Source organism: Cydia fagiglandana, chromosome 1 (genome assembly GCF_963556715.1).
Source record: "Cydia fagiglandana chromosome 1, ilCydFagi1.1, whole genome shotgun sequence".
In the NCBI taxonomy this organism is placed as follows: domain Eukaryota; kingdom Metazoa; phylum Arthropoda; class Insecta; order Lepidoptera; family Tortricidae; genus Cydia; species Cydia fagiglandana.
Genome location: NC_085932.1, coordinates 16,135,592 through 16,160,936, shown reverse-complemented (window position 1 = coordinate 16,160,936; position 25,345 = coordinate 16,135,592). Strand labels below are relative to the sequence as shown.

At 35.4% G+C, this 25,345-nt stretch overlaps 1 protein-coding gene across 1 annotated transcript; it reads right to left on the bottom strand.

Annotated features, from left to right (window-relative positions):
• Window positions 1–896: 896 nt before the first annotated feature.
• LOC134665488 (integrin alpha-PS3-like) lies at window positions 897–25,117 on the bottom strand. The gene is made up of 21 exons (XM_063522466.1): window positions 24,999–25,117; window positions 24,178–24,269; window positions 21,804–21,918; window positions 20,906–21,061; window positions 19,740–19,850; window positions 18,045–18,133; window positions 13,949–14,170; window positions 13,184–13,298; window positions 12,495–12,668; window positions 11,943–12,125; window positions 11,495–11,619; window positions 11,292–11,358; window positions 11,045–11,192; window positions 10,401–10,540; window positions 7,613–7,826; window positions 7,150–7,234; window positions 6,726–6,788; window positions 5,709–5,853; window positions 3,995–4,061; window positions 1,652–1,769; window positions 897–1,395 (listed from the first exon to the last, which is right to left on the bottom strand). The coding sequence occupies exons 1-21, from the start codon at window positions 25,084–25,086 to the stop codon at window positions 1,231–1,233; spliced, it is 2,682 nt and encodes an 893-aa protein (XP_063378536.1). The 5' UTR covers window positions 25,087–25,117; the 3' UTR covers window positions 897–1,230.
• Window positions 25,118–25,345: the final 228 nt, after the last annotated feature.

The following is a 25,345-nucleotide window of genomic DNA, read 5'->3' as shown; positions in this document are numbered from 1 at the left end:
TGCGTTGGGGGTTAAAATGAACACTGAGCACCGTTATTACATTCCACATCTTTATATTATATAAAAGGGTCCGGAAACAAAAATAACTAAAAACCTTTCTAAAACAACAAACATCGGCATGAAGACTAGTAGGTAGCGAAAATAAAGGAATTCGGCGGAAAGAGAAATATTGAACGCCTTTTCGTTTGATTGCATACAAAGAGCTCCGGCGAAGCGGAAATAGTCGAATACGGCCCCTTCAACTGTGCACGAAATTATCTTTGATAGAAGAAAGGGCCGAATTTAGCATCTGTAGCTTGTAAATAACATGTTGAACAAAAAATACGACGTCATAAGTTACATAAAATAATCAACTACGAGTAGTAGTATTCGTATTCATCCTTGAATCTCCTTAAAATAGTTTGATTTAATAATACGTTTATCTAATACGGTTTACTATCATTTAATATGACAATGTATTTTCGTTTTTTATATCTGTTTTATTTTATTAATGTTCCTAATAACAAGAAAAAAGAAAATGCACCTTCCCTTGGATTTCTTTGGCGATAAAATTACTATACATACGAGTGAGACTTCGCCCTTCAGAACACCTATATACTGATAAAACTAATAAAAATAACTCTTATTTTGGTTCTTGTTTATTGTGGGTAAATAACATATAAATTATCAAAATATTCTAAATTTTTGTCTTTCAATATAAAAATAAAATCTTGCTTATATTAATAAAAACTACATCATATATATTATTCATATTATTAATCACAGATATACTTAATATAAAAGTTCGGTTTTAAATACTTTGTAAGATATTTCCATAAACATACCTATATAGATAAAATATAAAATAAATGTGAACACACTATTATTATTTCACCCTTTCACTTCTCAGTCTTATATTTTAGATGGATCCATAATTAATAATGACTTTCCGAGCACTGCATAAAATTACTCATTTAACGTCGGAAAGTTTCCAAAGATGCAAAATTTTCCAGCAATCCAAATACTGTTCCATCTTTTAAGAAACTCCGTAACTAATTACGGAGTTTTTTTGGCTGGGTCCATCAACCAAATTGAACGGATCAGTGAAAAGTTTCACTCTCTACCTTCTATCTTTAATGAGAAATGATTCTGAAACAATTTGACCCGTAGCTTAATAGTTGAATTATATTAATGAGTATATTCATTTGTTTTCTACTCCCACGAAACACCCAAGGACGCTCGTCTGTGAGATCAATCCGAGTCGGATTCGAACAACAACTCTTGAGTGGAGTCATTGGGAAGCATGGAGTCCGGGGGCGTTGAGGGCGGACTGTTGGAACTACCAGGGTCCTCTTGAGGTACTTGCTCTTGTAGTTTATTGAAATCCGGGATACGTTTTCTTGAGAAGAAGCCGTACTGAAATGGAACATACAATTTACTGATGTTACTTTCACTAAATAAATAAAATACTCGTAAAACCCGAACATGACCCTTTTTCTCATTTAATCTAATTTCTCATATTTTACTAACATTGTTAGTAACAATGTTATTAAAATACGAGAAATTAGATTAAATGAGAAAAATAAATTTCACATGTATGTGCTATCATTGCATACCGACCGGTACATAATATAATAAGCATTCACAGTCACGTATTATTGATTTGACTCACTTTATATAATCCGTAGGCAATAGCCGCCAGCAGTAGCAATCCAGTGACAATGCCAACTATTAGGGGCCAAATGGGCGGAACGGGACTTAACACTAGTCTGGTAGTAATTGAGATAGTCCTGAAATCAAACGGATAATATTTATATACAGTGAAACCTGGTTAATTGGCACCTGGATAAATGGAAAACCTCAATAATTGCAACCAAAAGTCCGGTCCCGGTCCCTTGAGACCAAAAGGCCTCTATAATTGAAATTGAGTAAGCCCATTCATAAAAAAAAAAAAATTTTTTTGAACCTCTATAATTGCAATTTAGATTTTAGGGCTTTTCGTAATTTTGCCTCTGTAATTGACCACATCGCAACTAAGACCTCTATAATTGACACAGTGCTAAAAAAATCCGTTATTTTTGCTCTTCTTTTTACCTCTATTATTGAAACGAGTCTTACTTATTACCTCTGTAATTGAAATAATGTAGTTGTAGACAGCAGAAACAATATTTTAATAACAGTGATCATTTTATTTATATCTTCATCAAGAATTCAATTTATTTATTGGGTATCTATCACAGCCTGTAGCAGGTGAAATAGTTTTGATTAAATCAAAAACAAAGTATGCTTTTTACATTCCAATAAAGCTTTCTTCTACAATTCAAGGGAATTTTTTAAACCCAAATGATTAATAAGAAAAAAAGTAGTAATTAATGTAGTGTAAAAGTGCAAGTATAGACAGAAGCTATATATAGACCAGAAACCCAGAACGTAAGCGTGTAAATCTACTTTCAATGGTTATTTGCACCTCCATAAAGTAAATTTGTCAGAACGCAACCTCTATTAATGAAAACCTCTATAATTGACACAACGATTTTTTTAACCTCGTTAATTGACACGACCTGCTTAAATGAAAAACCTGGTTAATTGACAAAAAATGCCCGGTCCCTTGATATTGCAATTATCCAGGTTCCACTGTATTAACAAAAAATAATAATGGGCCAAGTACAAGACAGCTGCATCGATGATTGAAATCAGATCAGAAATAATATCCAATTCTAGATATCTTTATTTATGATTTTTTGATTCAAGTTATTTAAATAGTTCATTTTATTTAAATATTTATTTGGATATGTTTATTCTTTTCCGTAAGGTTAATTGCAATAAAATTGTTAAGAATTTACAAATATAATCAAGAGCAAAGAAAATACAGTGAAACCTGGTTAAGTGGGACCTGGATAAGTGAGAAACCTCTATAGCTGGGACTCATGGTGCGGTCCCGACACTTTAGCACTGAATTACCTCTGTTACTGAGATAAAACGAACCTCTATAACTGGGATTCGTTGTTGTGATTTTATAGTCACATTTACCTCTATAATTGAGACAGAGAGTGTATTTTACCTCTTTTACTGAGACTATATTTATAAGATTACATTTTCCTAATTGTTTTTTAGAATGTTATAGGGAATTGACTTCTGTATCTGAGATAACGTCAATCTATGACCTCTCTAACTTGGACTTCATTGAACAATTTCCGTATTCTTACTAACTCTTAGTCTATCCACAAATTCCGCATTTGCCTATATGTGTCTAAACAACTTCAAACTTTGATTTAGTTAATTTATGTAAGTAGTTAAAACTACCGAAACGAAAGCTGAAATTTTGATAAGTAACACGAAAAATAAATTTTCATTTATTAAATTTCTATTACGCAATGAAGTCCGTATTAAATTAAATTTAATTTTGAAATATCTATCCTTTGGAGAATCATTCAAAATAAATTCAAAGCAATATTTAAACAGACTTGAAAAATATTTAGGTACAAGGATCATTGTACCTTATTTACCCAAATGATTATTTAAAGATAATTACTAAATACCTTATTAACCACCTCTATAACTGAAATATACTCTATTCTCACCTCTATTAATGGAACCCTCTGTAAATGAGACAGAAACTTATTTGTACCTGGCTAACTGGGAGCCTGGGTAAGTGGAAAACCTCTTTAAGTGAGACAAATTTGCTCGTCCCTTGAGATCTCACTTATCCAGGTTTCACTGTATATAATTTATAATTTTCTTATAAAAGACCTTACTTAGAGTAAAGATGAGAATGAAATTCACCTGTTTTATATGGTTCCCGTAATGTTTCGCTGTACCTACAAGGTTGGCAAGTTTATTGTGAAAGGTAGTACTTTTCGTAGGCCTTTACTTACGGCTAATAAAAAAAGCGCTAGTCGCACAAAGAATAAATAAAATCAGCAGGTGTTTCATTTAATACCGACTAGGGCAGCGAAAGGCACGAATTTAATATCGTCAAAGCCGTGGAAAATCCGGTAAAGTATCCTTAACTTACTTATTCTGCTCGTAGAGGTGTAAGATTGTGGTAATGTTGCGCTCGGAGGCCTCTTCTAGCAATTTGCCTGTGAATATCAATGAGTTGTTATTATCCTCAAGTAGAAAGTATTTCTGCATTCTTGGTGTGATAAGATTTTACCAGCAAAAATGGAATACAATCTTCTTTCCATACAAGTTTTGCGTTATCATTAATGCGAATTACGGTGGATGCAAATTGTATTAGGTACATTATCAGTAATGTCTAAGTCTAGCATTACTATAACCTGATATAGTAAGTAAGTAGGTACTTATTATCAGGTTAACTTTGTTTACAGTTGAGATTGTTTTACCTAAGCATGGATTTCTAAATTCTTTCAGTTTTGATTTTTTTCTTATATTCTTATATTAAGTTTAAAAAAAATGTATACACATAAATACGAGTTACTTGCAAAAAAATTAAAATATACATGTTGGACTAACACGCAGTGGGCAAAAATGCAAGTGAAATACCTATTATCAATTGTACAAAATAATACTGAAAGATCCGATGTAGGTAATTCAGAAAAACGACTACTTATAACATTTATGCTGAAAATGACGATGCACAGTGACGACCATGAAGATATAATATACATGTATGTACTAATGTCAATTTTGCTCTAATAAATTTTGAAGTCAAAATTCTTGATTTTAAAATATTTGGTATAATCATTATTTATCTGACCAAAATTTACATTCGGGGCTCGTAATCCCGTTGAATAATACAAAGTCAATCATTGTATTTAATGTGCATTAGATACGCATGGGTTTCGTCTATGCTGCTCCAATACAAATATCCGCCCCATATTTCATCCCTTTCGGCATAATTTCCGGAAATAAAAGTCCTACGGGTTGTTAATTTATTAGGTCAGTGGTTCGTAAATTTAGGGATTTCTGTGACCATTTCGGGCGCCTTTAAGGGTCAAACAGATCACTGTGTTACGTTCTTTCCTGTAGACATTCACAAGAGTTAAGGGCTATAAAGATTAATTTTCTTATTTAACCCTTATCCACGTAAAAAGGTCCTCCTTTTATTTACAGAACTTTGATAAAATCATTACTTACATGCCCACAAGCTGTTAACTATTGCCCACAGGAGAGAAAAATGTACAGTTCGCGCGAACACGCTAGTTTTCTCTCCTGTGACCAATAGTTAACAGCTTTTGGGCATGTAAGTAATGATTTTATCATAATTCTGTAAATAAAAGGAGAACCTTTTTACGTGGATAAGGGTTAAATAAGAAAATTAATCTTTATAGCCCTTAACTCTTGTGTATGTCTACAGGAAAGAACGTAACACAGTGATCTGTTTGACCCTTAAAGATAAGCATCGGTTGAGAATCACAATGATACTGATGATAATTGTAAACTGAGTAAGTACCAAAATTTAAATCCGTTCAGCCGCTTTTAAATTTAATTAATTTTAAGTTCTCGTTATTAGTTTCTCGAATTACATAAACTAAGTAAATATTTTAGTACCTATAGGTACCTACAGATTTTTTTTCTTAATACATAATATATGCAGTTAAAATATTATAAGGTGTATTGTAAGGTAGTTCCTACCTACAATCAAGATGATAATATTGACTGTCATATGAATTAACACGTTGATCTCATAAAATATTAATACATATTCACTTTAATTCAGGATAATTACTGCAGTTAGGCATCAAAATTTTAGTATTAGGTATTACCATTTGTTATCAAGTCGTAACGCAACGGCAGCACCACCGGTAGGGAAACTTTGGCGCTGACCGACCAAGTGCACTCAAGTATCGTCGCATTGGCGATGCCGGTCACATCCTCCACGCAACCCTCCTTCGATTTCGATAATGATACCTATAAAAGCAATCGGATATATGATTTGATTTAAGTGGCACGTAAACCATTCTTACGACATATTACATATATATATTACTCCACTTATTGATAAAATGTCAATAGTAGTCCTTAAATGGTGAAGGTCGTTTTTGTTCGTCGTTCGCTTAATAATAAAATAAAAATCAAATGTTTAAGAGTTAGACCAAGAAAACTCTGCAACGATTTTGATAACACACGCGGTGCAAGTGTTATTTTTATGACATAATTTCATCGAAGTTTGACGTTTAAAATAAGACTTGCACTGCGTAAGTTATAAATCGTTGCATACTTGTAAATATCGGTCTAACTCTGCACCAGTTTTATCTACTCTACCTTTTTATGACATCTCAAAATCAAACGCCATAACGTAAAAACTTTATCTAGTTATTAAATACTCCTGCATCTCCTCCATCTCTCTCATATTATGAATCACAATCACAGTATGATTCAGATTTCAGACACGCAACGCCTTCTTTTTTAGCGGACCCTCGTTTTTCAATCAAGAGATCTAATATGTACGTACAGTCAAACTATTTACATGTCAGGCGGTCTAGCATACGTTGTGTTCTCGACTTCTCGCGCGCGAGTTCATACTTGAAGTCGCGCTAACTATCAGCTACACTCTAATAACACGAGTTAAAAATTGGCTACTCCAGAGCACACAGTCGCTGTGGCCGAAATCGGTCAGGAGAGCATCATTTAGAATTTTAGATGAATGGATCGCGCGCGAGATGCAACTCATGCTAGACCGACTCATATGATCATGAATCAGACGATATGACATTTAGAATTTGCTTTGTTACGAACACTGGAATCTGATTATTATTATAAAAAAAACACTATTTTCTTACTTTTTCTGGCAGGATTATACTCGCGTCCAAAAGAGGCCAGTCAGATGGGCCAGTATTTGTCACCTGCGCCAAAAACATATTATTGAGATTACGAATAGGTAGTTGGGCATTTCCAACAATTTGCGTTATTAAAGATTATTGAAATAAATATTCTGAAATGTAAGTACACCCGGTTACAGATGTACAAGTTGCGGAAAATTTCCTAAATGTTCTCAGAAATGTATGAAAATAATCATGGAAAAATGTATATTGGCAACGGAAATATGAGAAATTTCCGAAATTTGGTAAGTATGTAATTTTTACATTTCGCAACTCTGGAAACTTTCCAGCGGCTCATTAGTACATCCTGTATCTATTTTTGATGCGGTATTGATATAAGAATGCCATTTTTTATGTTTCATCCGAGATTTCACTGGCGACTGACCTCAAAGTAGTGCACAAAGGGAATTAGGCTGCCTTTACTGAGCTTCTCTCTGGATACGAGCACCGTCGCATTGGGAAGCGCTTTTCTGCAATAAAGAGACAATACATTTTGTCAATGCATTTCTGTACGCATAGTTAATCATGTCTCCGAATTCATAACAACTGAAATCTCAAAATGACATATTGCACTTATTCATTATTTAGTTACCATGTTGTAAATTTCGAATTTTATGTAAGTAGTTTATATGAAGAAAATGCCAATAAGCGTTTTTTTAATAACGGGGTTAGAATTAGACCAAGAAAAGTCTATGGCGATTTTGATAGCCCACGCAGTGCAAGTGTTGTTCATACGTCATAATTTCATAGATGTTTGACGTTTTGAATAACACTTGCACTGCGTGGGTTATCAAAATCGCTGCAGACTTGGTCTAACTCTATAAATCATATATAAAATCTTAACTTACCCACTAACACTAATATTAGCTTCAGGAAAAATATTCAACTCCAATTCCTGTATAGGATCATCACTGATGGTTCTGTTGAGCGGGTCCTCGACGCTGGCGTATATGACCAGCATGTCCTCCTCGAAAGTGGTCAGCGTATACTCCAGCTCCACTTCAAACGATTCTGACTGATTCCGGTAAAGCGGTGAGACTACATCACAACTCATGTTCAATCCTAGAAAGTCAAAGAAGGTTAAAGGATGACTCACGTTAGACCGGGCCGTGTCCGGGCCGGAGCTTCCGGCGCTTACTTTTCTATGACATGACAGGCCATCACGTGATGGTTTCCATATATAACGATGCCCCGGAAGCTCCGGCCCGGACACGGTCCGGTCTAATGTGAGTCATAGGGCAGGGGGGTATTTACCACCATAATTTGGACTTTAATTAAAAATGGTGGAATTCAATTTTGATTATTTTCTGACATCCTTCTGCCTTATTAAGGGTTAAAGCGGTAGTAGGTCACACTGGGCCGTACGTAAGTCATTTAATGCTCGCTATACTGACGAGAAACGCTGGGAAAAGGATACTGTATATATAGCAGGATATGTGTACCCAAAGGTTGTCTGGAAGAGATCGCTGTTTAGCGATAGGACCGCCTGTTGTTTACCTCTGCTTGTATTTCTGTTTTCTTTTGTAATGTCTTTTTTATAGAGGTGTGGAATAAAGAGTATTTGTATTGTATTGTAATGTGTCATTCTATGGAACTTGCAAACTAAGGGCCCGATTCGGATTTTGAAATAGATATCTTTTAGATATCACCAAGATACGATAACGATATGTTTAAGATCTAACCTATCAAATTTGACATTTGCGCGATTCTGAAGATACTCAAGAACGATTTCCACAGGCTAGGACTTAGAGATCCAATTCACATCTAATAGATATCTTACTGTATCTAACGTAAAAGTGACATTGGTTGCCCAAATTGCGCGGCAAAAGAGAACTAGTTGATATCTAAACTATAACGTATCTAGAATGGATCTAGTACGTGTCGTCTCTGGTGAATATCTTGAAGTTCGAATACGGCAGTAAGTAAACAAACCGCCATATTGAAATTGCCTCTGAATCATTAATTTACTAGTGACTTTTGTTTACATAGTTAGCAAGTTCCATAGAATGACACTTTATCTATATATATAAATGCAAGTGTCCTGACTGACTGACTGACTGACTGACTGACTGACTGATTCATCAACGCAGAGCCGAAACTACAAAAGCCAGAAAGTTGAAATTTGTACACCAGATTGCATTTATAAAGTGTACAAGAGATAAGAAGCGATTTTGAGAAATTCAACCCCTAAGGGGGATAAAAAGGGGATGAAAGTTTGTATGGGGTTAAAGTTTTCTTTTAGGCTAGGAATTTGAAACTTTGTAAAAAGATATATTAATAAAATACAAGATAAGTAATTTCAGCGTTTTTGAAAATTCATCCCCTAAGGTGGTGAAAAAGGGGTTGAAAGTTTGTATGGATATCAAAAAAAATTTCAAGTGGTGGACTTGAATCTTTGTATTTAGGGATATTATTAGAAGACAGGAAAAATAATTTCAGCGTTTTGTAAAATTCATCCCCTAACAGGGTTAAAAAGGGGTTGAAAATTTTAATCCATTACAAATGCTTTGAAACTTCGTAGAAAGGCATAAAAGCCAATTACAAAAAAAGTAATTGCAACGTTTTTGGAAATTCAACCCCTAAGGGGGTTAAAAAGGGGATGAAAGTTCGTCTTCGGGTGCAAATTTTATTTTAAGCTAGGAACTTGAAACTTTATGTAAAAAAGTATCAAATTCAAATACAAGAAAACTAATTTCAGCGTTTTAGAAAATTCATCCCCCAAGGTGGTGAAAAAGGGGTTGAAAGTTTGTATGGATATCAAAAAATTTTTCGAGCGCGGGACTTGAATCTTTGTATTTGGGGATATTATTAGAAGAAAATAAAATTAATTTCAGCGTTTTGTAAAATTCATCCCTTAACAGGGTTAAAAAGGGGATGAAAATTTGTATGGGATTAAAGTTTTCTTTTGAGCTATGAATTTGAAACTTCGTTAAAAGATATATTATTAAAATACAAGAAAAGTAATTTCAGCGTTTTTGAAAATTCAACCCTTAAGGTGGTGAAAAAGGGGTTGAAAATTTGTATGGATATCAAACATTTTTTCGAGTGTGGGACTTGAATCTTTGTATTTAGGGATATTATTAGAAGACAGGAAACGTAATTTCAGCGTTTTGTAAAATTCATCCCCTAACAGGGTTAAAAAGGGGTTGAAAGTTTGAATCCATTACAAATGGTTTTGAAACTTCTTAGAAAGGCATAATAGCCGATTACAAAAAAAAGTAATTGCAACGTTCTTGGAAATTCAACCCCTAAGGGGGTTAAAAAGGGGATGAAAGTTCGTCTTCAGGTGCAAATTTTATTTGAAGCTAGGAACTTGAAACTTTGTAAAAAGGTAATATATTAAAATACAAGAAAAGTAATTTCAGCGTTTTTGAAAATTCATCCCTATGGTGGTGAAAACGGGGTTGAAAGTTTGTATGGATATCATGCATTTTTTTGAGCGCAGGATTTGAATCTTTGTATTTGGGGATATTATTAGAAGACAATAAAAGTGATTTCAGCGATTTGTAAAATTCATCCCCTAACAGGGTTAAAACGGGATTCAAAGTTTGAATCCATTACAAATGCTTTTACTCTTCCAGTTTCTATGTGTGTTTTATAAATGTGTGAGTTTACTTTCTTTAGTAATTTATTTACCTTGCAAATTACAATTTTTTGGCACCCTTTTGGGTTGAGTTGGTAAGATCAAATGAACTCGAACACCATATGCTGGTTCCTCCTTGTTCAGCACTGTGATAATGGCGCCCAGTTTGTTATCTGCTCCTGGAACGTAAGGACTGGACAGGTTCATTGTAAATCCGTTGAAAAGCTAGAGGATGAAATGTAGAATAGATTTACCGTAACTCAAGCACCCAAGCGAACCCCGCTTGGTCACGTGCACCTTGTACGCTCGGCCACGACATTACGCGACTGGCGACGGCGGCAGCGACAACCGTAGGTAGGAACGAAAGGTCCTACCTACGGTTCGAAGGAAGGTTGGGATGGATGGTCTGATCGCTGTCTCGCTCCAGCCTATGGCTGCCGCCGCCGTCATCGCCAGTCACGAAAAGTCGTGGCCGAGCCGTTAAGCAACCTTATGGTAGTTACAACTAAATTGTAGATGGTATCATAGGCGTACCCAGCATTTTTTAAAGGGTAGGGCAGAAGTATGGTTACGTGCCTTAATTGTTCCTAAAAAAATTTAGCTTCTCGTCAGACCACAGACAAGGGTGGGGCAAGTTGCCCCACTTGCCCCACCGTGCGTACGCCTATGGATGGTATGTTCTCTTCTTAGAACTTACTCAGACATCGTCTCCAAGGTTACGTCCAGCCAGGGCTTGCAGATCAGATCTTCGCCGCAGTCCCGTGTCAGTTGAATATCAAACTCAGAGTGCAGCGTGGAGTCATCCGATAATCTTACGGCCTCAGTGGAAAACGTTGTGGAGTTTTCTGGAAATAATTAATACTTCAAAGTTATGTCGAACTGTGATGTTATGTGTTACTCGAATGTCTAGAAAGTAATTTTAGACTTTTATTAAACTTTCTTACTTGGCATAACTTCAATAGGTTCCACGTCGAATTTAATAGATATCGGTCTTGATAAATCTGCCGTAGGCTGAAAAAAAAAACTCTGGGTAAATATAAAATTAGAATGCAAGTCAACTAATAAATTTTAAAATGTAGAATAGAAGTTGCTGTAATCACGCATTCCAGCAACTTATATTTTATATTTTAAATAAAAATATTCTTACCTTAACCTTAACAACCTGTTCCTCGCATTTGCTAATACCAGGTCTGGCTTTATATGTGAACTCAGAGTCTCCATCAATCATTGCTCGGTTGGCCTCAGGATCTACTATTATTATAGCCTTAAGATCTGTAATAAATAGTTATTTTATTAATTTATTGGAATTATAACTTTAAAGTTTATTTTTTCCATTTTATTTAGTGTTAAAAACATTGTTTAGTAGTTTTTATTATGAATTGTATTTCATATGTCTCATAAGATGTAATCCTCAATCAAGAGATTAGGATATGTATATAGTAAACTTCACATTGACTTATGACTCATTTGCAAGTTTAGCATATCATGTCGCGCGACTCCATACAACAAGCGCGCCGCAATCCTTTCGCCGCGACGGGAGAAATGTAGTCTAGGTACACGTGTAGTTCGATCAAGAATAGTATTTCGATAACTACCTATGTAAGAATGAGACCAATTGTGTTGTGGTGCTATGTAAATACAAAACTCAGCAGTGAAATTTGTTGCATTTTGCGGCAAGTCCAGCGCCTGATCAATCTTGATGGTAGCGTGCACCGTCAGCGTCGGGATACATCTGTAGACATAAGCTGTGCCGGTCGCGTGCGCTCCTATGGCTAAATCTAAAAGAAATTATGCAACTGTTTACTGTTCAATTCGTTGCCATTAATAAATTAAATATAGCACACATTTATTTATTATTTATTTATTAATAACGTATTAATAACTAACAATTTAATTATGTCTTGTTTCTACGTATGTCTGTATGTACTAATAGATCCATTAAAAAATATATCTGTTTGGGGTTATTTTTAAAGGATATTTTAAAACTGTTTAAGTGCTCATTAGATGACACAAGAGAAACTTGTAAGGTTCCAACTTGGTATCGTTAATCAGTAGCACACACTCTAAACTAATTAAGCAAGCCGTGTCATCGTTAAGTTGACAAAAATAGAAAATAGTAAATGCAAATATGGCATTATAGGCCTTACCATTACATTGGTTCCCGTCAACGTCATGTCCTTTGGCAATAGCTATGCCGAAGTTCCTGGCTTCACTCGCCACAATCCTTTGTACATACTGACTTTTCACCCCGCGTTTATCGCCTCGGTAGATGTAGACAGCTCCCGAACCATTGTTTTCCCAAGGGGCGCTAATTGCAATGTCTGTTAACAAATAACCAGAGTTGTCAAATTCAATAGACCTGATTTCCCATAGGAAGCGAAAGTTCAAATGAAACCAATTTAAACTTTGGGGATGCTAAGATCTAGAAATGATATTTTATATACCGTAACAAAGGTAGGATTGCTATTGCCATGGGGATTTTTGAACCAGCTACTATTGTGAGCCGATCATATTACTTAGTGGGTTTTCGACAGTGGTATGTTTGACATCGCCTTTATATCCGACATAAAGCTTTTATTCCCTACTCATGATATGTCGGCTTTTATGGTAAACTAACGTGTATCTAAAAATAGATGTAAGAAAAATAAAGCTCTTCCCGTTTCGTCTAAGTAACCCAAAAAACAGATGTTCACCAAGATGTTATTGGCATTATTAGTAAAAATTATGGAAGGTAAATGCTAATTCACAGGAGGTTGCGAAATTACATGGATACCTACAATAACTATTTAAAAAAAACCTTCAATGCAATTTTGCTGTTTCATTTGTAAGTAGGTACCTCTGTATCCATCGCCGTCGATGTCTCCAAGATCGGCGATGGCGTTCCCGAACCTCGCGCCATTAGTGCTAGAGCCGGTCACGTGACCTGCGTAGTCCAGTATAAAACCGGTAGCCTGAAACGTAAGGATAATGTTCAGAGTACAGAGATATGCTAAGTTATTAACATGGGAAGTGAGTCATAAAACTCATGAATAGCAAAATTGGGTGCTGCTTGAATATAACTCATAATCTAACTAAATTTTAACCTATACCTACATTTGTAACCTGTGTTGTGTAGAATAAAGTGATTACTCATACTACTACTAATTGTACAGTTAATTATTTAAACTAAAAGTTAAAAAAACTATTTTATAACAAAATCATTAGATTTTATTGTCTGACAGTAGGTATAGTATAATGTCAGAGCTGGAATATCAAAATTGATATTTTTAATTTCGTGACCAATATCCTCACCTCTGTCATTGTCATTGTCATTGTCTGTGGCCAAAATAAAATAACCACGGTATGGGTGCCGCAAGACGGGCGAGGATCTGGTAGGCCCAGACGGAGATGGCGGGATGACCTGGACGCATATCTTAACGACTGGCTGGAGATTGCTCAAAACCGAGACGAATGGAAATCGAGGGGGGGGGAGGGCTTTGCCCAGCAGTGGGACACTGTATAGGCTTATATGATAACAAAATGTATAATAATTTCGTATCATTTTCTCTGTTCGTATTTACGTTACCTATACGTTAAAACATTAATGTGTGTTAATGTTTACCTCTTCCTTATTTAAATAAACGTACACAGCTCCTTGGTCGTACACGTCTTCTCCCTTGCCGACGAAATTAGGAGCTCCCACCAAGATGTCTGTTCTGCCATCAGCATTGATGTCGAGACAGGTCAGACTTGCTCCAAAGTATGCGCCGAGTTGTGGACCTTCTATTTTTGCTCGGATTCTGAGAGGATCTGCTTCCCGGCTTGCAGGTTCGAACACAAGGACCTGAGAAGAATATTCAGGGCATGAGGTTTTCCTTCGGTAAAAAATTGTGTTTTTAGGTAATAAAATGCATTTTATAATCCATAATTGGTATTCGTAAATAAATGTAGGTACCTAGGGTCAATTTCACCAAACGAGCATTTTTGTCTAATTCCCATGGAATTTTGAAATACCAACATTACACAAAAAAAAATATGCTGAGAATTTGATAAAAAATATAATAAACATTAATTTTCTTATGGGATAAAAATATTCATAAAACTATAAAAGTTATTTCAATTTAAAATTTTGGGCAGGGCACGGGAATTAGTGTGTCCATGGAAATTAGATTTAACGCACGGGAATTGTTTTCTTAACTTATTTTGGTACTTAAAACTATTATTTATTTATATTTTAATCTACAATAATATACTGCAACCATACTGAAGTGGCATCGAACATATTTACCTTCTTTAATTTTAGTTTCGAACGACAAATCTACGAAAGTATGATACTTACACTAAAAACTAAGTATTTGACTAATCGTTTCCTTTATTTTAATGGCAACTAATCACTCTTTCTTAGTAAAATGTACATATTTCAAAACAATTCTTTGAGTAGTTTCGTAAACTTGTCCGCCTTACATACAAAACTAATCATTAAAATGTGTCATTATGTATCTGCATGTAGATAGGTACAAACAAGGTGTATGATCTGGTATATGGCCGTATAGGAAATGATACTAAGAAATAAATAGGGGCACAGTGAGAAGAAGTTATTGTGTAAGTTAATCTGAAGAAATCGAATATGCTGCCTTCATAAATTAATAACCCCAAAAATTGTTTGAACACATATGAGGTAAGGTGGGGTAAAACTATCACTGGGGTAAGACTATCACTTGTATGGAATCCTCATACTGTTAGTCTTGCCCCGATCAAAATAAACTAAGTTAGTCTTACCCCGCCTTACTTAACACATAGGTATACGGGGTGTCCCTACCATGCGGGAAAATCTGCAAAGTGTAGGTTGGTTAAGTAATTTCTCAAAAACATCATAATCTTCCTAAAAAAAAAACTTCCTAAATAAATACCCCCTGGCACTGACTAAAATAACCGACTTGGTTTCACATTACATCCCAAATTTTTTTTGTAGTAGAATAGAAAAACTGCGTTGCGAGATTTGCATCTTTTTACATGTAATCTTTTAGATAGGATCCCATCTCTTTTTGTAGGCTGTCCTTCTTTTCTGGTAATCATACCCATACCATACTGATACTATTTGTATACACATATCATAACTATACACATCTTTATTCATACTCACATCGTACATCGTAGTGTACCTTTACTTTCCCTACTAATTGTAAAAACTAGAAAGTAACGTTGTTATCGCATATATTTCTAAAGGATTACAAACTTAATTATGCAGTTATTTATTCAGTTATCTTTAGAACGTGACTAATATTGCAGTATTATTAAATAATATTGATTGTGAGTGATTGTGCCTGTGTATATGCTCAAATTAAGCGTGACGAGATAACATACAGACAGAGATACTTTTGCATTTATAATATAGTAAGAATAGGATATATTTAATTTTTCGTGTACCTATTATAAAAGTTAATTTATAACAACTAATCTATTAAACGAGCAATTCTTGTATATATTTCGGGGATCTCGGAAACGGTTCTAACGATTTCGATGTAATTTGATCATAAATGAGGGTTTTCTGGGATGAAAACTCGATCTAGCTAGGTGCAATGTTATCTCTGGGAAAACGCGCATTTTTGAGTTTTTAGATAGGTATATGTTTTCCGAGCAAAGCTCAGTCTTCCAGATATTTAAACTTTATACGGCTTACGCTGTCAGCTGTCAAATTTACAAAAAAAAAACATTGTAAATTTGATTCATTTTGTTTCATATAACCTTAGGTACAGGTATTATAATATGTAATAATTCCAAAAATAGTTTTATGTTTATATAATATTTTAATGTTATAATATGATCAATGAATGAGGTAAAGTGGCGCAAGACTAACAGTACGAGGATTCCATACAAGTGATAGTCTTACCCCAGTATCATCTTACCCCACCTTACCTTACGTATTTCCTTAAATGTAAAATAGAAAGATATACGTCATATTATTATTACATATAATATATATTCAATGCCAATATATATAAATATATAAATATATATATATATATATATATATATATATATATATATATATATATATATTAAACATAACATAAACATTGCCAATTAACTTACAGTGCCCCCAATTAAAAATTTGTTGACAATAAATGTAATACTTTCTAATTCCCGTGCCACTTAATCAGCTGTTTTAGGTAAATATTCCATGGGAATTAGGGCACAGAAATTAGAAATCGTTATAAAAAAATTCGCCAAAAATTTAAATCGTGTTTAAACAAACTTTTATGTTATTGCTTACATAAAGATACATAAAGGGCTCCTAAATATGAAAATAGTTATTGAAAAGCTATGTGGGAAATAAAATTTATAAGGGACATCGAAATTAGAAAAAAATTGTCTCCCACCCGGATTCCGAAATACTTATGCGATTTGCTCGAACACGTCGCGGCTTGACGTACATCCGTTTGCTTTGAGAGACAGACGAATAGTGCTAGAGTCTGGCTAGCCAAATTTTATTGACAAATATTTCCTTGTTGTATCACCAATTGTCTATGCTTTTAGAAAAAGTTAAAAGTCTGTTGTCAATTTATGTCATTCATACAAATTGTTCACGGTTTATAAGGCGTTTATTTTAAATAATACTTAAATAATATTAATAATTACTATACCGAGTGTGGTCCGCAAACTATTATATAAGCTTGTAAATAATTACGACAATGTGCGAAGTCGACGTGAAGCGTTTTATAACGAAAAACTGCAATGTTTACAGATGGTTTACAAGTCGTAAACAATTTAGTAGGTTGGGGCTCTATGAATATTTTGATACTTTTAGTACCTACTAGTTCTAACATTTCCTTATAACTTTGATTAAGTACGTGAATCTATTAATACCTGAATCTCATAAACAGGATAAGTGTGTAAAACAACTGATAAACTAGAGGTACTGGAAAATATCAATAAAATCAAAATATTGGAACGTAAACTTATGTGTTTGTCGTTGACTGTACTTTAAATAGTGGTAGAATTTATGTGAGCTGACTTTGAGTGCACGTCAACGTATATTTAACTTATTTCCTTAGGTACCTTACGTGTGCACAGAAAATCAAAAATATTTTCTAGTATCAAAACTATAATTCCTACTACACACAGTGTGACCGGCCCAAGATTTTTTGAATTTCCCGCCAAAACTTTAGGTAATATTTCAGTAGCCAGACTCTAGTACAGGTGAGGCGGGACACGAGGCGGTTCAGATACAGACGTCGGCTGTCGGAGCCCTTTGAGTTTTGCCGACGAAATTGTACTCGCGCGCTCGGACAAAATTTAAACTTCGATCACGAGTTATTTACCACAATGAAGTTAACAGTGTATGTGCTCGGTGATAGTAAATATCATCTAGTTTAAGTATTTGACACTAAATTAGTGATACTAATGTAGAATTTTTCGTAGGATTTTTCATTATGCTCAAAAGTAGATTCCGGACAGGGCACGGGAGTAGTAATTTGAGCCTTTAAATATTTTTAAGTGTACTCTAAAAACCAATTAATCAGTGAATTCATATGGAACCCGGTGTGAAAGTGTGGATTCTTTATGTAAAAAAAAAAATGGTAAGTATTATCTGATGCTAACCCGCGATTTTCATCACGGACAGAAAAAAAATCGTGTTCAGAAATTGACCCCTATATTTAATAAACAGTACCAATTACATATTTTGAAATGAATGTGTTATAATGCAGTTGTTTTACCTGTCCGAAGCTTAATTTTGCACGGGGCGCGCCGGCTACGTAGAGGATTCTACCACCATCCTCAAAAATACCGGATTCCACGCTGTACCCTGAGATTAAATTTCATGTCAAATTAAATTTCACAATAAATATTCCGTAATTACTTATTATGAGTATAATAGACCTTGTTTACAATCAGTGGCGTTGCGTGAACCAATAGCCTACGTGGGCGAAAACCACATCTGCGAGGCCCCTTTTATGGCTCCTCTACACGATGGCTAGCGCCGGCCACTCCAAGGGACGCAGCCATGCGGTAGAATAAGGTAGCAATATCACTTGCTCCCTCTAACGCATAAATGCGTCCCTTGGAGTGGCCTACGCTGGCCCATCGTATAGAGGAGCCATCAATGTGTTTTGCCAAGGCAATAAAAAGGTTGGCTTTGCGAGGCCCCCCTCAGTGCGAGGCCGTGGGCGAAGTCTCCGTTCGCCTAGGTACGCCACTGTTTACAATCTCTTAAGATTATGAACGTCTGCGGATCATATCTGGTAATAATCAATATATCCTACCCTAATTACTATCTATAGCTTCCGGAATTATCAAATAATGTGTCTACTGTCTATTTATTAATCAGTAATCACCATCGGTTATCTGAGTTACGCTGCGCTATAATGACAACTTTAGTTAATGAGCCGCACAAGGATCATAATAAAAGTGTTATCACTGCCCAGGAAGCTCTACAATGACTCATGTAATATAATGCTAAAATCGGATCGCTGAGTCAGTGGACCCAACTGACCCGAACAAATAGATAACTTGGCCAGAAGATATCTGCCTAGGTACTCATAAACAGATATTTCGCTGCTCAATTCTTGATATTTTGTAGGTATAAGAATAATATTTATTTGAATTAACCTTGTTGACAATATATATATATATATCATGTGGCCCCACACTAGGCTATGCCTGGGACGTGGCAGCCGGGGTTTTCAATTTGTAAGCAAAAGGTTAAGAAGAAACTAATGTAATAAACTAATAATTAAGGAAATTATGAAATTCAAAGAAAGAAAAAAGGAATGAAAAAATGGTGCGTGTGTATCACAATATGGTTTATTTTTTTCTGAATTTAGGCCAACAACTTTAATGATAAAATTGATATTATGTTCAAATTCTAAATCATGGTATGGTAACCAGATGACGGACTAAAAAGTTTATAAAACCATTGAGTGATTCCACTAAGTACTCCATTCACTCGGAGTCACCATGACTACTCATTTCATATACACGTGCTTTTTACGCTGCGCGCATATTGTGGCTACAGTATGTCGTAGTGTTCTTATATAACTGCGTCTCTGTTTGTTGTGAATTGTGATACATCTATAGGTGCTATTTTTTGTGCTATTAAAAATTCGCAACAATTCATATTTTTATATGAATGTATGCAATATTATTTATAACCGAAACATGTATATGGAACTGTTATGGTGAATGCTCACCTCGCCTGTGCTTGAAATAAAAATGAAAAGACAATGAAAGAGGTCTCAGTACGATTATTTGAAGCCGAATACCACATGTATAGCCACATAACTCAGTCAATTATGGAATATGTTGGTCGATCGTTTCTCGTTTGTAACCAGTAGCTTTGTACATTTAATAACATAAGTAACCTACTCGAATAATTATATGATACTTTTAGACTATTAAGGAATATCGCTTACCTAAATAATCGTCGGGGCCAACATCAGGGGTGTAGAACGGATTGGTTGTCGGCTTCTTGCTCAAGTATACACTGTTAACGTCGGGACTGTACATGTATTCAACAATCCCTCCTGAAAATCAATGAATAATTTATTACAAAAAGAAACGTTTAAATAAAATAATATTATGAATACCTTACTATGTACAACATTGATCAATGATTGTGGCTTGTGCAGTACCTTTTCATATAGTATGTACCTTTTCATATACCGTAGGTAGGTATTCTCTGTATGTAATCTCGGTACCTTAGAGAAATAAGTAAACCGGTAAGTGCTCATTCCTTACATAATAAAAAACCACTCCGGTGAGGATGCTTTCGTCGCCCGTGACTTTCAAAACATACCGACATAATGATGAGATACTTGTTTACCTATCTTACAAGGAGTAAGTAAGTAGAAACAGACCGTCCGGTAATCCAATGATGATACCAGACCAATGCGCCGGCTAGCGTGTACGCTTACACTTACGCTTGTACGCTTATCACATTCATGCAGTTCTGCCGTAAAGAAATATAGTAAGAATAGACTGCTCAGTCCGAACATCACATTTGGTACCAAAACGACTATTATTTTTGCAGTCAACATCTAGCATCAAATAGCGGAATTATTCAGTACTGCTACTCGATACTTAGAATTATCTAGTGTCGCGACTAACGAAAATTGTATTAAACAACCTTTTACGACTAATATTAAAAGCAGAAGTTGAAAATAAAGATCCGGTTAATCCGGTTATAATATTAGCTGAAAATTGTTGCATTAGACTTTTCGATCCGTGCTACATCTATTGTCAAGTAGCAGTACTGATAATTCCGCTACTCGATGCTAGATGTCGACTACGAAAATAATAGTCTTTGATACTAAAACTGAAGTATGCAGTGAGCTCTATGGTTCTGCCTACCGAAACATCACGCCGATCCGCGTCTAATGTAAATACCGCCTTAGTAGTCCGTGCATGTGGGCTACCCTAGATTGTGCGAGTTAAAAACCTATTAACTTAACCGCGAGCGTGTTCAAGGAATGTTGTGAAAGCGAAAGAGGGACAGGTCAGGATCGTAGCAAGCGGCAATCCGTGGTCTCTGCCTACCCCTCCGAAAATAGGCGTGATTATATGTATGTATGTAATTAACCTGTCCATTGCAGCAGCCCCGGAGCTCCTATGATGATGCTGCCGTTGCCCGTGACCTTGACCGCCATGCCGGCTTGCGCGTACGCGTAGTAGTTGAGGTGTGTGCCGTACTGGCCGTATTCCTTGCGCGATCCACTCGTCATGAAAGCTTGGTTTTCTAAAAATAACATAAATATGAAAATAATATGACGTTTATGACACTTCATACTTTGTTCTGTTTAAGTCAGTGCAAAGTTAACTTTTAGACGGACTTTTTTATGCTTGTGCTGTGTGATACAATTTGTTATTTGAGATATTTTTTCGAATAAATTTTAGTTTCATAATAGTTTATAAAAGTAGATAGAGTTAGTTAATTTTTTAACATACCTATTACTCGATTCATATAAAAGTCTCCCCGTTTAAATAAGCAGCCGTTAGGCTAGCTAGCCTAGCTAGGTTTAGATAAAATTTTGCAGACCACTTGGGCAGAAAGCCGCATCAAACACAATGGCCTCAAAAAGCCCAAATGCCGTGAACCGAAAACCGCAATTGTTCGACATTTTCACGGGAATTTTTGCTGCAACTACGTTTTTACCCCCGTGTGGATTTGTTCGCATGAACGTTTAATTTTTAAATCGGGACATTTTGTGTTCATTTTCTGTTTTGTGTACCCAGTGAAAAAATATACATGTAAGATAGTTCAATACCCTTTTTGATATAGTGTTATTTAAAAAATCGCAAAGATACATGTTTTTTCGTTAAAAGTATTATACAGGTCTATGGTTAAAAGTATTCAATATTATTTCTACCCGAAAAAACTTCAACTTTTGAGGAAAGAAAGAAAGAAAATATATATCTTAATGTCTAACACACTTAACATATTAACATCACAACTAGATGCATTTAAAGAAGGTACTCACTCATGTCACCGAGAGGGTATAGCGGGATATTGCGTCTCTTGGTGTGCAGGTAGCACGCCCCGTTCGCCAGAAGATGCCGGTCCCCATACGGCCTAGCCCAGCGTGGTGCACAGATCTAGCAAACGAGAAGGTATCAGAAGAGTTTTTTGTTATGTGATTGCCTCTTAGCCTAGTCGTAGAGACCCTGCCTACGAAGTATTAGGGCCCCCCCACATCTAGCGTCTTTCGAGCGTCGGCGTCTGTCGGCCTCTGGTCAGCGCTATGGAAAATGACGTCGCTGCGCAGTTGCGTCGAAGTTGCGGCCATAGAGTTGTAGACGCCGACGCTCGAAAGACGCTAGATGTGGGGGGGCCCTTAGATCCTTGGTTATCAATGTTTTCCTTTTAGTTTAGTTATCAATCAAAGAATATAATACTCACTAGGAGAAGAACGATAACTCCATACAAAAAAATGTCCCCAAACGTTTATACGTTTATACTAGTAGCGCCGCGTTGTGTACCAAGAACTAAAGTTGACAACCGGTTTAGCCTGGCGGGTATTGGTAGGTAGTAATTCTGTTGATAAACATATTTTTTATCTTCATTTATCACGAAATATATGAAAGATGCAAATATTACGTCCCTTGTTTGTGGTATTATGAATTGATTTAAATAAAAGGCATATTTATGTTTATAACATTGTATAACTTTATTTATTAAAAATATGTTTTACATATAGAAATAATACACTGAAAATTAAACCCTGACAACTTAATAAAAAAATGGTCATTAATAAAGCGCATTCACAAAGTTTCCAGTGTAATACAAATAACATTAGGCATGCCTACCTATTACACTTTACACAGAGATACACTACACTTTACACACGGCATTTTACACATATTTCCAACTTGTATTCATACATTTCTTCACGGTTAATTAATACGCTTTCCAGATGCATTATGACTCGGTTCCTTCTGAACCCACTAAAACTGTGAATTTTCACTCTGGCTGCTTCAACAGCCGTTGCTCCGCATTTAGCACATTTTCTATGTGCATTGCTGTAATCCATGTAGGTACAGACTTACAGTCTTAAGTGGTAGTACCGCTACGTTGTATTTATTATTTAAAGATTTAATAAATAAAATTTTCGTTATGAACTTTAACCACAGCAGTTGGACAGAGTCATTGAGAAATATAGTTTTTATTATGGTGGGTAGATGTACCTACCCTCCATATATTATATGGGCGTTGATGTTTGACAGTTGGAAGCAAATATTGAATTTTAAAACTGAATCGCGTATAATTAAGTTTTACGCGTTTTAAGTCCCGTTTTATGATTAATAATGTATAAAATTCGTAATAATTTAAATCAGAGTTGGGAGCAATGTTGCTGTAGAAAAATGTTTTTATTTTTATTGCTCGCAACTTTTTCTTGGAGGCCAACGCAAACATAGAAGCTTCAGGCGCACACATGCGCAATTGTTTGGGGACATAACTTTCTTAGGAAGTGAACAGGCCTTGTTATCAATCCTCTTCTAGTACCCATAACATAAGCCTTATTGAGCTTAGGTACTCTGGGACTAGGTAGATCTGTGTAAAATTGTCTTAAAATATTTATTTATTAGGTACACAGTACACTATAGGCAATATCACAGTGTGAGAAGTAACTTAACACGATCGTAATCGATTAAAGTTTGGTCTATAAAATTACCAATGCCAGATTTGAGCCGCCTTTAAGATTTATATGGATTGGGTATAGGAAATAAGTACCTACTTAAATTGCGCTATAGTATATTAAAATGTTATTAAATAACACTTTCTTAGTGAAGTTAATATTCGAAAAGCGTCTCATCATGTTATGAGAGGTACCGGTACCTTACAAAAGATATGCATAATTCGTACAAAACGCTATCCTCTCCATTAATAGTTATTTGTTTTACAAGGGGGCAAAGTTGTTGTTTAACCGCTCGTGCTAATATTGATACCCGAGCAAGCGAAAGATTTCAAAATTGAACCACGAGCGTAGCGAGTGGTTCGAAAAATGGAATCTTAAGCGTTGGAATCAAAGCACGAGGGTTAAACAAAATTTGCCCCCGAGTGAAACACAAAATTTTTCACCACACCAACCCGAGGCAAATATTAAATGTAAAATATCATACAAAATCAAACCAAATTAAATCCAAATGAATGTTATTAAATATTTATCGTCCATAATCATCATTTAAACGTCAATTCTACCAGCCAACATAAGAAAACAACTCAAAATTTGCATTTGATTACTTTGCCTCACATGTGAATAAAATGCAACTTTGCTATCACTTCTTGAAGTGCAAAGTAAGCCTTTCCGAGTTGGTGTGGTGAAAATAAATTTGGTAAACTCCAGCAGCACATACCAACAGTTTCCCCGTCGGCACCACTGCGATGCTTGCGCCAAACCACATGTCATCGCGGTAGAAATCTCTGGTACTGCTGATACGAGCTGAAACTATAAGTATCTAATTACAGTAATTACTATTAGCGTAAAACTTTCTTCTCCATGACCTAACGTGAACAATAAGAATACAATAACAAAATGAATTTACAGTACATATGGTGCTACTTTACCGCCCTATAGTTCGTTTTTTTTAGCATTAGAAAGAACTTGCAAGAAGGTGAGCGATCTTGACGTGTCTTTTAATTGAAAAACGCTTTTTATAATTCAAAAACTATTACTTATGAAAGCAGAAGAATATAAATGATCGTATTAGATTCATAATTGTTACATATTTGTCGTAACTTATTTTTAAAACGTGTTTTTCAATTAAAAGACACATCAAGATTGTTTACCTTATTTCTAATGCTAAAAAAAACGAACTATAGGGCGGGATTAAGGACAATACGTGCCTATGTCAAAAATGTAAAGAGCCATATGTAGGTACAATAAAATGTTGTACAATACACGTGCGAAAAGGTACCTAATTCGCAGCTCGTGTCGATTTAAAACACTCCCTTTGGTCGAGTTTCAATTTATCGCCACTCGTTGAGATATTCGAACTTTTCTCACGTGTATCGTAATGCACTATTTTGAATAACAAGCAATAATGTAATGTATTTTTTTACAGTTTGTGTTTACTTCATTTGCACTTGTTTTAAAAGCTTTAAATCAGTTGATCTTCATATGATCTTGTTATGCAGAAAAGTGTCGGCACCAAGAGCATGGTAGATGTAAAAATACCTTCATTTCCCAGATTCAATGGTGAGCATGTGATATTCGTCGTATGCAGGTCAGAGAGCGAACAGTTGAACACCGCGCAAGACGCCATGTGCCTCGAGCCTGGTCGGATTGCTTTAGGAGCACCTTGATCTTCATATGATCTTGTTATGTAGAAAAGTGTCGGCACCAAGAGCATGGCAGATGTAAAAATACCTTCATTTCCCAGATTCAATGGTGAGCATGTGATATTCGTCGTATGCAGGTCAGAGAGCGAACAGTTGAACACCGCACCAGACGCCATGTGCCTCGACCCTGGTCGGATTGCTTTAGGAGCACCTTGATCTTCATATGATCTTGTTATGTAGAAA